At 36.2% G+C, this 12,898-nt stretch overlaps 1 protein-coding gene across 4 annotated transcripts in view; it reads left to right on the top strand.

The window, feature by feature from the left end:
* stxbp5a (syntaxin binding protein 5a (tomosyn)) overlaps positions 1 to 12,898 on the top strand; it is a 232,866-nt gene that overhangs the window by 174,794 nt on the left and 45,174 nt on the right. For 2 of the 4 annotated variants that reach the window (XM_069932249.1, XM_069932250.1), the window contains 3 exons: positions 2,637 to 2,699; positions 10,747 to 10,806; positions 10,898 to 10,945. In XM_069932249.1, coding sequence (XP_069788350.1) covers positions 2,637 to 2,699; positions 10,747 to 10,806; positions 10,898 to 10,945 — 171 coding nt within the window. The remainder of the gene's footprint in view (positions 1 to 2,636; positions 2,700 to 10,746; positions 10,807 to 10,897; positions 10,946 to 12,898) is intronic. The other 2 variants (XM_069932252.1, XM_069932253.1) reach the window with 1 other exon arrangement.

Here is a 12,898-nt window from a genome sequence, read left to right on the forward strand (position 1 = left end):
TCATTTTCTTCCATGCTGTAATTCTTTTACCTCAAAGCCTTCAGTGCAGTATCTGATAGTCTTGGGTTCCCCTCTTATCTATATGTAATGTTTTCCTGGTCATATTAATGCACTGCATGACTGCAAGCATTTCCAGCCATAGACCACCTCACCCTTCAGCAACTCAGGCAGAGTTGACGCAAGGGCCCCATCCTGAAGTTGGCCCAGGTATAGGAAAGTGTTGGAAAATAACAAGATCACTTAAAATTTATCTCATTTCAGATGCAAGAATATTATTGGAATGTTTGAAACAGGAGCTGGAGTTCCTCAAATGTGCTGATCCAAACTTGGGCACAACACTGCTTTCCATTCTCTCCACATACTGTTTTATTCCAACTTCTTTCCAATTTAAATGTCTGCTAATCATTGAAGATGTTCAATATCTTCAACTTCATGGCTCTTTTGGACTAGAATTTTAAAAATTCATAACCCTCTGAGGGAAGAAATTCCTCCTCATTTCAGAGAATCAGTGATTCTCTTCAATCAAAGCTCTGCCTTTTACTTTAAGATAATCCCTCTTGGGAAACATCATCTCAGCGTCCATCACTTAGAATTTCATGCTTCAATAAGATCACCTCTTTCTTTCGTCCAATTAAAATTAGCTCATTGTTTCTTCATATGTCAGATCCTTTATCCCAGGAATCAACTCTGTGAACTTCCTCTACACCAGCTCCAATGCAAGCAGGCTACTCCTAAAATATGGAAAGCAAAACTGTACATTGCATTCATTAAAATTGCATCGAAACTTCCTTGCTTTGATGTTCCATATCCCTTGTAATTAAACTGATATTTCATTTGCCTTCCTAATTATATTGTGCAGCTGCATGGTTTTTTTTAATCTTTCTATACTCATATTCCCAGGTCCCTTTCTACTGCCACATTTGGTCGTCTCATTCTGCTTAATTAATAACATCAAGTCAATTCAGTTAAAATGCACAATAGGATGAATGTCTGACTGAAGAAATAAATGGTAATTTTATGGGTTTCTGAGTTTCAAGAAACATATCATCCAGATCGTCACCTCAATGATCCTATTTCTCATTCAATATCCTGCACATTATGTAGTTTGCATTCCTACTCCATGATCTTGATGTCACTTGTGTAAGTTTCAGAGAATCCACTATTCTGAGAGGTTGTTTGCAAAACTTGACAAATAAAAGATACTTTGAAAGAGATGGATTTGAGTAAGTTCTTTTGAGTTTAGGTTTGAATAAGAGAGTTGATATCTCGAAGTCTGCCCTTCGGGCCATAGCATGAAGTACAGTAAGTCTCTCAGCAATACTTGGGCTCCAGAAAGATTGACCATTAATGCTGTCCATTAGTTACAGATTTATGAGAAGGGACAGTAAAGTGTTTTACTCAGTTTTTGTAGGAAATTTGCTCAAAGGGACATGGGTGGCTTTTTCAAGAGATGTAAGAAACATCTCTTTGGATTCTTTCCATCTCTGAATAATGTGTTTCATGTGTGTTGGTATGCCAATCCACAGATTTTCCTTCTGTATTAAAGTAACTAAATATTACTTATTAATAAATATAAGCTGACCATTATCATCATTTTGATCAAGTAATCGCAAGCTAATTCTTTTTAGGAGAGGAATTGTTAAGAAATTTACTCATACAATATATTCTTTATTAGAATTAGCAACTCCTAAATGTGAAGTTATGAATTTAAACAGAGGTGGAAACTAGATTTAAATATCACAATTGATGAGCAAAGATGTGCAGATCTTTATAGAGATTGTATGACTAACGCTTAGTGTAAGATATAGATTAGTTCAGTATAATTTTTTAACATGTTAAATGTTACACCAGAAAAACTGAATAGATTGAAATCAGATTTATCAGATCAATGTTTCAGATGTGGTGAAGATGTAGAAACTTTTTTATATTCATCTTGGTCCTGTTCCAAGATAAGAACCTTTTGGTTGGACTTAGGAAATTTTTTGGAACAAGTTACAGGCGTCGTATTTCTGCAAAGCTCAGATTTATTTTTATTTGGAAATATTAACGGACAAGACATAAACTAAACTGTCAATATACCAATTAGAACTTGTTAAAATTGCATTAGCAAGGAAATGTTACTTGGAAATCAGATACCCATTTGGGTATGGCATAATGGAATGCAGAAATTCAAAGTTGTATTTCCTTTGGAAAAAAATTACATATGAGAAATAAATATGCTGCGATTTTACAAATTTGGCACCCGTATACTCAAATATTAGGTTTAAATTTATAATATTGTATTTCCTGTGCCTCTAGGTCCGGGAGAATCTCTTCTGAAATGTATTAAAAGAGTTTGTATAAATATGTATGTTAGATGATATTCCTCTGTTCAATCCTGAAAGTTTATATTTTTCTTTCACTTTATATAGCTATATTTTCATATTAACTATTCTGAGAATGCGGGGGGGAGGGTGGGTTGGGGAGAGGGAGGTTTTGGGGAGGGGGAAATTATGTGCCATCACATATGTACTTTTAGGTTGTTTTTCTATTTGTAACTTGTATTAATATATCAAATTTGACTACTACATGTATGGAGAAAATTTTACATAAAATATTCCAAAAAAAAGTAATCACAGGCGTATTTTCTCTGCTAGGTCTCTGTGATATCAATGAAAGTTCTACAGCTGTGGATGACCGTTGCAAGTCTCCCACATCAGGTAATTCTGTCATTATGAAAGACTCCAATTCTCATGATTGTATTTTAGAATTTTGGGGCTCGATTTATTTCAGAAGGGTTATTTGCACATGAAATTGATATGAGAATAGCTTGGTCTACCAGTAAAATGTCAATGTGGTGCATCTGTTATAAAATTCAGCGATAGGAATAGACCTGGACAATAGATCTCATTGCTCAACATTTTCAAGTGTGACAATATGCAAAGTTAATATGTGTAGATAAATTGCATAGTTCCTGCTTCACATCAGTTTGAGTTTATGGTGATTTTCCCTTAAAGGAAAAAAAAACTCAAAGCTGTCTGACCATTTAGCTCCGCAATTCTGTAATTCAGATGTGTGCCCTCTGATCAAGAAACCAGAGGTGGTTTAAGCACTCTTCTAACATTTTGACCAAGTCTTCATGTGATGCTGTAACCATTATAATGAAATTATATTTAATTGGTGCAGAAAGTTGTTTGCAGTATTGTTTACCAAGTTATTTGAAATGTGAACTCTCGTTTGTGGAATTAAAATACAGAAGTTGTTGTATTGCAGGAGCAATGGCTCATTAGTATTACAAAAAAAAATTTGTGCTGGTGGAGGGAGGATCTGAGGCAGTACATCACTCAAAGTTTTCATTCCAATATAGAATAAGATGGAATAAATCTCTGACAAACACTTTCTGCATCATTAATTTGCAAATATGTCATTATCTTGCAAAAAACTGTACAATAAATTAGTTGTTTAAGTCATACTTCAGATTACAGTTATGTTTTTATCATTTTTTGATCAACTTATGATAAAGCCCTTGGTTAAATTAGAGTGCTGGAAAATTGGCACAGAGATCAAAACAGGTGCAGAATTTGTGCTGCAGCCCAATTAATCTCTTCTCAGTAATCTGCCAGGTACAGCTGTGTTTTGTGAATGTCTAGAGCCTATCTCAACCATCTAGCCCTGATTAAACTTGGGCTTTCATGGCTGCAGATACTACTAAAACACAGGTCTTTGGAGCTTAAAAACTTGACTGTTTAGAGTGAGCAAATCCCCCAATTTTAGAACATGACAGCAGAGTACAAGCCCTTCAGACCACAGTGTTATGACAACCAATGTTATCCAGAGCAATATCATTCTTCCGTACCTCACAACCACAACCCACTATTTTTCTTACATATTTCCATTGTTGTTCTTGAGACTTTGTCCAGTATGCTACTCAAAGAGCTTCCTTTGGCCTGGATGATGTCAAGCTCTTTAAGAATTGTTGGAATTGCACTTTCCTGGCAAGTGGAAGATAGACAATTGCACTCTTGACACGCCAATTGTGAATAGACTCTGGGAATCTGTCAATAAATTTGGCACAGACCGTTAAGCATCTATCCTGCTGTTGCAGTACCAATAATTTTGCAGCAGATCCAATTGATTTGATGGTCTTTTCTGAATACAAGATATTGGAAGGAATTCAGTTACGGTCATCTGGATATTTATTCCAGTATATCTTGAAATGTTGATGTTCCTTATAACATAGGGAGCTGTGCATTCCTCTGATTTTCATGCTTTGTTCTACCTATTGATGTATACTGTTGAAGGAGACTTATTGACATGGGCTACACATTGTAAAATGTTTGTCTTCAGAACCAGCTTGGAAGGAATGTGAGCTATGAATACAGTTCGATTATCTGAATTTCCAATTGGCATAGTGGTTTTGGGCCTGTTCTGTGAATGCATCATGTGGTCTATCACAAAAATGCTGGAGGAACTCAGCAGTTCTCGCAGCGTCCATAGAAGGTAAAGATATAGAGTATAACCAGCATTTCAGGCCTGAACTTGTTGTCAAGGTCTTTACCTCCTATGAATGCTGTGAATCCTGCTGAGTTCTTCCAGCATTTTCGTGTTTTCACACAATCTCATTGTCTGCAGCTTCTGTGTTTCACTTCATGTGGTATATCACTGTGAAGACCTCCTTAAGGGGATTCCACTTGAGCATTGTTCTTCTTGTGTTGTTGAAAGATGATAACTTCCAGAAAACCAGTTTTGCTTCAGGCCTTTATTGACAAGTTTCTGAATACCTTCTTCCACTTCTGGCAGATAGCAATATTCTATGAGTTCTCTCCTTTTCATTCCTGTCACGTTGATGACAATATGTCTGACAGCAGCTGACATAGGAAATAGTTGGTGTGACTTCACCAATGCCACTGGCAAACTCATCAACAATCAATCAAGCTCCGGGGTTGGGGTGGGTGTATAAAATTATTTTTTAAAAGCATGTATGTAGTTGATTAGATTAAGATTTGGTTCTGTATGTATTTTGATTACATGTTTATAAAATAAAATTTGAAACAATCAAACTCCAGTAAATTGGCAACCTATTCCACTGTGTCACCAATAAGCCTGCATGTATTTGAGGATCGTTATCTTTAATAAAGGTGCGAGACGAGATTGAGAACATTACTTCTCTGCTACTAAAAGTCAGATCTTTATTCATATTTGACAAATGGAACTAGCTTTATTGTCAATGCTGACACATTGGTATGATGCTAAAGGTTGAAATTACAATTTGCTTTTTGTCCATGCTTATACAATGTCCTTTTTATAGATTTGTGCAAGAGATTCCTTGCTCGTGCACATCCACTTCACTCAGGCACTGAGTATCAAAGATCCCATTCTTCTGGTCGAGCTCTTGAAGCCAGAAAATTGTGGATGATGATGGTGATTTTGATAAATCTGTTGACTTTACTCTTAGTATAAAGTAGATGTGTTCTACTGCAGAACGTAATGTAAATATAGACAACAGCCGTTGAGCTCGTGCTGCCCAATTACACCCAATTGACCTTGTAATGGATGTGTTGATAATATTTGAAGTATTGTTGAATTATATATCTTGGGTTATGTAGTGGCTTCGTTACAGCAGCACATTTGACAAACACGATAACACTAAGAAAGAACAAGGGCAAATTTGATGGGCTGAATTGCCTACTTCCATTCCTTTCTCTTATCTTGTGAAGATGTTAGTTTAGAAACGCCAAGTATAGCAGACAAGCCAATAATGGAATTAAAATGGATCATAAGAGATGTCAGGACAATGTGTGCTTTATGGGAACCGTATTGGGTACATTCAGCCTTGAGCTGGCAGTGCTGCAAACCCCAGATCTATTTTGAGTGACAGGTGCCAGACTGAAGCTATGTGATGTCAGGTTATATGGGAAGAGAGGCGGGAAAAAGAAGACGGAAGGACATTTTGTGGGAGGCAGAGGACACGGAGCTCAGGGAGCTGAATAAAACCTGTCCTTTATGAAAAAGCAGGGTAAAAAGCAGTGATATTTTAACCGACCTGAATAAAACCTGACCTTTTTTGAAGGGCAAGGTGAAACCAACAATCTTTATCTGCTGTTCTATCATCAAGAAAATCATTTCTATAATCCTAAAGTGCTAGGGGGAAATGTGTGAATACACCAGCGAGGAGAATTCTCTGTAAAAGCCAACTCATCGAAAGATCGTGTGAGTTTGTAAGAAAGCTGATGCTCCATACATGCTCTATAAAAACTCATGGAACATAATTTAAAGAAAAGATCCTGATGTTCGACAAGAGACTTGAAATGGGAATTTAAAATTAATGTTTCCAGAAGCAAGCCCTTGTAATGGTGTGGAGGGACACATGCACGCTAGTTCATGCCGACCTACACCAGTATATTTTTGAAGGGTGGGAGGAAATCAGAGCACTCAAAGGAAACCTATACAGACACGGGGAGAATGTACAAACTCCTTACAGACAGCGTGGGATTCGAACCTCTGTCCTGGTCGTTGGCACCATAACAGACCGCTAGACCATCCATGCTGCCCTAATCTTACACTAAAAAGCAAAGCAAACAAAACTTCTTTAGGCAGCAAACAAAATTATGTTAGAATCAGGTGACACAGTGCGGCAGTTAATGCAGTGCCAGTGACCCAGGTTCAAATCTTCCACTGTATGAAAGGAGTTTGTATGTTCTCCCTGTGACCATCTAGTTTTCCTCTGGGTGATCTGGTTTCCTCCCATGTTTCAAAGACGCATGGGATTGGTAGGTTAATTGGTCACATGGGTGCGGGCTCGTGGGCCAGAAAGGCCTGTAACTGTGCTGCGTCTTTCAATTTTAAAATATTAATCAATTTAAAGAATGTGAAAGCTGCAGGCGCAAATGAACTGCAGCAATTTCTCCTGGTAAAAGTACATGGATTTTATTCCCAGGAAAATCCACTGAGTGGAGGATAGTTACTGTTTGTCCTAAAAATCGATCCCACTTTTTTTTTTCCTGCATTGCTGATGGAATGACATTACCCTTTCTGGCTGGGATGGTGGTCTTGCACTTTTCATTCATACTTTGTTTTTTTCCAGTGGATGATTCTGCAGATTTGAGTTGGTTTCTTGCAGAGTAGTGGTTTTCAAACTTTTTCTTTCCACTTACATACCACTTTAATTAATCCCGATGCCATTGGTGCTCTGTGATTAGTAAGGGATTACTTAAGGTGGTATGTGAATGGAAAGAAAAAGTTTGAAAACCACTGCTTTAATTGTACCTAATTAAGTTGTTATGTGCACGGTTTCATAACTCAAAGGAAATGGGCCAGTGACAATTTTTCTCAAGCAAAATACTTCAGTAACAATAGAGAGCAGTGGTTCTTAACATTTTTTCCCCACTCACATACCACCTTGTAATCCCTTACTGTGTCATTAATTTCTATTGGGTCAAATGAAACTGAACTTGTTTCAGTTTGAATTGCGTTAATTGTCCTTGCAATTTTTCTGTTCTCAGTTGCCAGGACAAGACTTTGTGTGCCTTCTCTCTCAATTCATAATATATTTGTTTAGTTCTTAAAATGGCTTTTTCAATTCTTCAAGTGTAATGTATTTGAGGGTTTTGTTTAAAAGCGATTGATAAAATTCCTTGGAACAAGACTATAGGATCTCCTTTTCCAATATCAAAATTTCTGCTTCCAGATCTTCTATTTTTGCCATTTATTTGTCCCCTTAAATAAGCTTTTAGGTGTCCCATAATATAAAACTTTTTGGAGAGGAGGCACAGTTTATCTTGTAGAATAGCTTTATCTGGTCCATAATGAACTGATAAAAATATGGTTTTTGAAGAAGGATAGGGTTCAAACACCATCTATATGAATTAGTTGATTTTTCTGGCATGAAGATCAACAGGGTCAAAGGTGAAGGGTTCTAGATAAGTATTCAGCTTCTAATGTTCTATAAATTAGCTGTGTTCAAAACAGAAAAAGGTCATTCCTAGTATGAGAGGAGTTATGAAGGCAGAAATAGAAAAAGTAATCCTTGGTTTGAGGGTTCATTTGTCTTCACACATCTGTCAAATTTAGATCTTTCATAAAAGCCAAGGTAGTTATGGCTGCTTTTTTGGATACTGTCAATACTTAAGGTAGGAGTTATATGCATGGAAATAAAAAAAGTTGGAAAACCACTGTCCTATTACTGCCATCTTAAAACTTACTGAAAGCACTGTTAAGCTGAAACTTTGCTGCAACCACTTTCTTGTTATTGTCTTTTTATGTTTTAATCAACAGCTGTTTGAACTTGCAATAAGAGAGTTTTAGTCTGCTTGATTGAATCTCCAGTTTTAATATATTTTTGTTTTCTTGCTAATGCATCCTCCTTATCCCTGTCATCATGAGTTCCTGAATTTAATCAGCGGCACTTATAATAGTTGCTGTTTACATGTTCAACCTTGGTTCTGCTGATGATCAGTTTTGATCCATCATCAGCGGTGAGAAAGCCCTTGCCGCCAGGTAGATGTGAGAAGACCCAGGCTAGGCTGTCTGTTGGATCGATTGTTGGATGGACTAGCAGATTAACAGCAGCAAAATGCCAGCTTGTTTTGGCAAGAATAGTGGAATGATGTAACAACAATTTAACTTTAGATTAATTTTTTAACAATAATTCCACAAAATAAACATTTCAAAATTATTTAAATTATATAAGTTTGATTGGGGCTTTGTTTACTCAAAACTACCTAAATTTAGAGGGTATTGGTAGGAAGAAATGTCTTTTTCCTTTTATATATTCATATGATTCACTTTCAGGTGCCACAATTAAATATGCCTCAACCTTCTTGAGTAGCATTATTCCAGACACTAAGTACTCATTGCTTAAAACTTTTCTTCTCATTTCACTTTTGCTTCCTTTGCTAATTATCTTCCATCTCACATTCTCTGGTTTTCTCTTTCTAGATAATTGTAAAAGACTTCTCCATACAAGTTATGTGTTAATTACAAAACAACATTTTATAATTCATAGATCTCCTCCTATTAGTATTTCTATCATTTTATAGTTTTCTAGCTGTACCTCTTTAATTCTGATTATTGCAATTCAAATTTTATCTCCAGCATGATGGTTGCATCCTACAGGTTTATTTTTCCCTCTTACTGTACATTGTTTTCCACTCAGTTTGTTGAATGTTGTATTGATTTGCTAATATTGTGCCTTTATTTACAAAAGGCAACAAGGACAAGCCAGAATATGACAGGCTAGTGAGCTGTGATCTGTGATAGTGGTTGCAGGCCATCTTGAATGCTGTTGGTCTGAATGGCATTTTTAATTTCCAGTCACTCTGAGGTAGTGGTTGCAAGCTATCTTGTATGCTGTTAATCTGAATGGCATATGTAATTTTTTTCCTTTCCAAAGCAATGCTAGTGAATCACTTGGTATTTCAGATTACAGATGGTGCTCCAAATTACAATTTGAGAACTTTACTGGTTAAGTTTATTAGACCCATCCTTTTCTGTTTTCATGTTTAAGGTGATTTTAAATTCTTTATTTGGCATGGGATTAGAATTTGAATTGCCCAGTTGCACACAATTTACCCTGAGTCACACAATTTACCATGTCAGTTGAAAATCTTGGATAAACAACTGAGATATACAGAACCTGAAGATGTTAGAATCTTGAACAAATATTGAGCTGCTTTAGAGATATCAGTCTCAATAAAGGGTCCAAACCCAAAATGTTCACTGACCATTTCTACCCATTTATGCTGCCTGATCTGCTGAGTTCCTTATGCAGCTCATTGTTTGCTTGAGAATCTGGGATGACCTTTGAGATAGACAACTAAAATAGCCAGCACTCCATTTGATAGCTTCAACAGCTTCATTCTTTGAATCTGAGGTAACCTTTGGTCAAGAAAAGAAAGTTTATTTATTGGCAGATTTATATTTTTTTTAATTGGTATTGGTGGCAAATTTGCATTCCAGTCACAAATAAATAGATTTATATTGCAGATGTAGGGTGTCTTAAATGGTTGCGGTGGTCACTGTATTCTTAATAGAATACAGAGGTCACTGGTTTGATTTTGGGAATTTGTTGAATAATTCAATCTCAACCTGTGTGTAGCCTTTAAATTAACACTGCATTCTTGTGAGCGGACAAAAATTTCTTGTCGACTTTGCACTAAATTATTTGAGTACAAAAATTGGGGAGACCATGATGGAACTGACTATATTGACCCTTTTTTTAATATTTATTGTGCCCTTGTTTATGGAGGTATTCATTGTTGAGCACTTACATTATCCATGTGTTTCTGGCCAAGCTTGTAGATGGTGTTTGCAGGACCCCAATTAGTATAGAAACAATGCCTTCAATGTCTTCACTTTGTTCAATTTTCATGTGTCTTTCTTGTACAGGCTGGCACTTTATTGGGAACATTTTTGTACTTTCACTTCATAAGAAATTAATTTGACGAATAGCTGCCCATCGTTCGATATTAGATAGCTGCTTTGGATGTGGCTAAGACTGATAATTGAAATATTCTAAAAGAACACTTTTGTCAGCATTTATTGTCCATAATGCAGAGAGAGAGAGAGAGGATAGGGCCCAATTTCTGAATTACTCAAGTATGTTTGTGTGTAGAGATAAATGGACATTTTCCAGAAATATTCTGACTCAGAGCTGTTGAAATAAGTTAATCATTACACCAGAAATATTCAAATCTGGACTATGTTTGAGGACAATAAAATGTTCATGCCACTTTATTTTTAATTATTTGTCAATGTATTCCTGTGTAGGTTCTGCCTCTTCGTGCAATTCTGAAGACGAACAGAAATTGCCTAACTTTATAGAAAAGGGTATAGTATTATGGTGCAATATAATTCAGTAATTGTTTTCAAAATTAAATTAATTTTGTTTATTTACATACATATCATTATGCTTTTCTAGTGAAAAACAAAAGCAGAAAATTTTCCAAGATCGTAGTGTCTGACATAGGTATGATGTGATAATTCCATTTTTAACTAATGCTTTTCTCTCTGAAGCACTAATAAAAAAAAAGCAGATAAATAATCAAACCACCTTGCTTGGTGTCATAAATTTACACTCTGAGCTTTTGGGCTGTTTCTGATCTGTGAGTGCAATGCATGATTATCAATTGATCACTTTGTTGTATGACATCAAAATTATTGCATTTAGTAGAAATGGAATGCTTGACCAAATGAGAAACTCTTTGTAGTTGCTTTTCCTTTCCATGAATTTGCTTTTGTGATTCTTTGCATCAAAATCATTCAGTTTATAACAATGAGATGTTTTTTTTTCAAGGATGTACATTGAATGAGTTTACAGATTCATTGACATGCAGGTGGAAACAATAATTGTAAATCAAAGAGAGGCAGTTAAATTTGTATATATTCTGCATTTTTAATCATGACTTGAATATTTATTTTTGTTCAGTTTTAAACTGATCATTTTAATAGTATAGTTCAATACTTTGACAGGTTTCACTAGTTTGCATGAACAATTTCTTCAGCTTCAGCCTTGTATAGCTTGTGATATTGATTGCTACCAAAATAAAATTTGTTACCATCTGGTAATGTAATGTCTTCCTAGTCCATAGCTGTATGTTTAGTCAAAAGCTACATCAAAGTGATTTAGAATTCAGACTGTAATTACATATTCTTGTTGGCTGAATAGTTGTTGGAAGACGAGGCTAGATATAATCTTTATTTAGTTATGTCAGAAGGAGTGCAAAGGATAATTATAAAAAATAGAAGCCCTTCATGCCCACTCTGCATTGTTCGATCATAAATCATTTTTTATCTATGTATTACCTTCCTTCATCAGCTGCATAACTCTTAATTGCCCCAAGTAACAGGATTCCAAAAGTTCTCCGCCTTCAATGAAGCAGTGTTCTTCCTTTTGCTGACCTTAGTGGCCACTTCTTATCTTTAAACTGCAAAATCCTTGGCTGGAAACAGCCCAGTCCCCACCCTCACCACCCCATCCCCAGGTCAGGGAAAATATCAGCTCTGCATCTACCATGTCAAGATGTTGTACATTTCAATGCGACCACCTCTCAGTCTGTTAAACTCCACTTCCTTATATCTGTTTAATCTCTCCACATGTGACTAACCTTGTGAGCCACATATCATTTTGGTGAATCTTTGCAACATTCTCAGTATATTCTTCTTTGGATAGGTAGACCAGACCTGTTCACAGTTTTCCAGGGGCTGTAAGTAGAGCAAGACGCCTCTCCTCATCTGCTCAAATCTTTTTTCAATAAAGGTCAGTTTCACTGATTGTATGCTATTTCTGCTCATTAACATTTCAAAATTTTTGTACAAGTTCACCTGGAACCATCTGAAGAATAACTTCTTTCATTCTCTTTCTTTTAAAACTGCAATTCACAGATTTATGTTCCTTTATGTTCTTTCTTACTTCCTTAATTAATCTCCTCACCAGATGGCCTATCCTCACTGCAGCCCTGGCCTCACCCAATCAGAAAATCCCCTTTTACATTCTCCCTTTTTCAGTTCTGGGAAGGGCCTTTGATCGGAAACATTAACTTCATTTCTCTTCACCCAGATGCAACCTGATCCGCTGAATGTTTCCAGCATTTTATGTTTTGTTGGAATAATTGTAAGATAACAAAGACAAGAATGGGAGTTGGAATGCCAAGTACAGTACACTGACGTGGAAGAAGTGCAAATGAATCACTGCTTTTCTGTAAAGGAAATTTTGGCCCTTGGATGGTGGGAAATGCCAGTGTTTCATTTCCTAAGATTGCGTAAGGAAAATGCAGTGAAACGGGAAGCTATTAGAGAATATAGGAGTGAACTGTGGAGTTGTGAAGGGAACATTCCCTTCAAAAAGAAGGAATGTGTCTGGCAGGTGCATTCCATTGAAGGTTGTCAAGTCATGGAGTATGATCCATTCAATGGGGAGGCT

Source organism: Narcine bancroftii, chromosome 4 (assembly GCF_036971445.1).
Source record: "Narcine bancroftii isolate sNarBan1 chromosome 4, sNarBan1.hap1, whole genome shotgun sequence".
Classification (NCBI taxonomy): Eukaryota; Metazoa; Chordata; class Chondrichthyes; order Torpediniformes; family Narcinidae; genus Narcine; species Narcine bancroftii.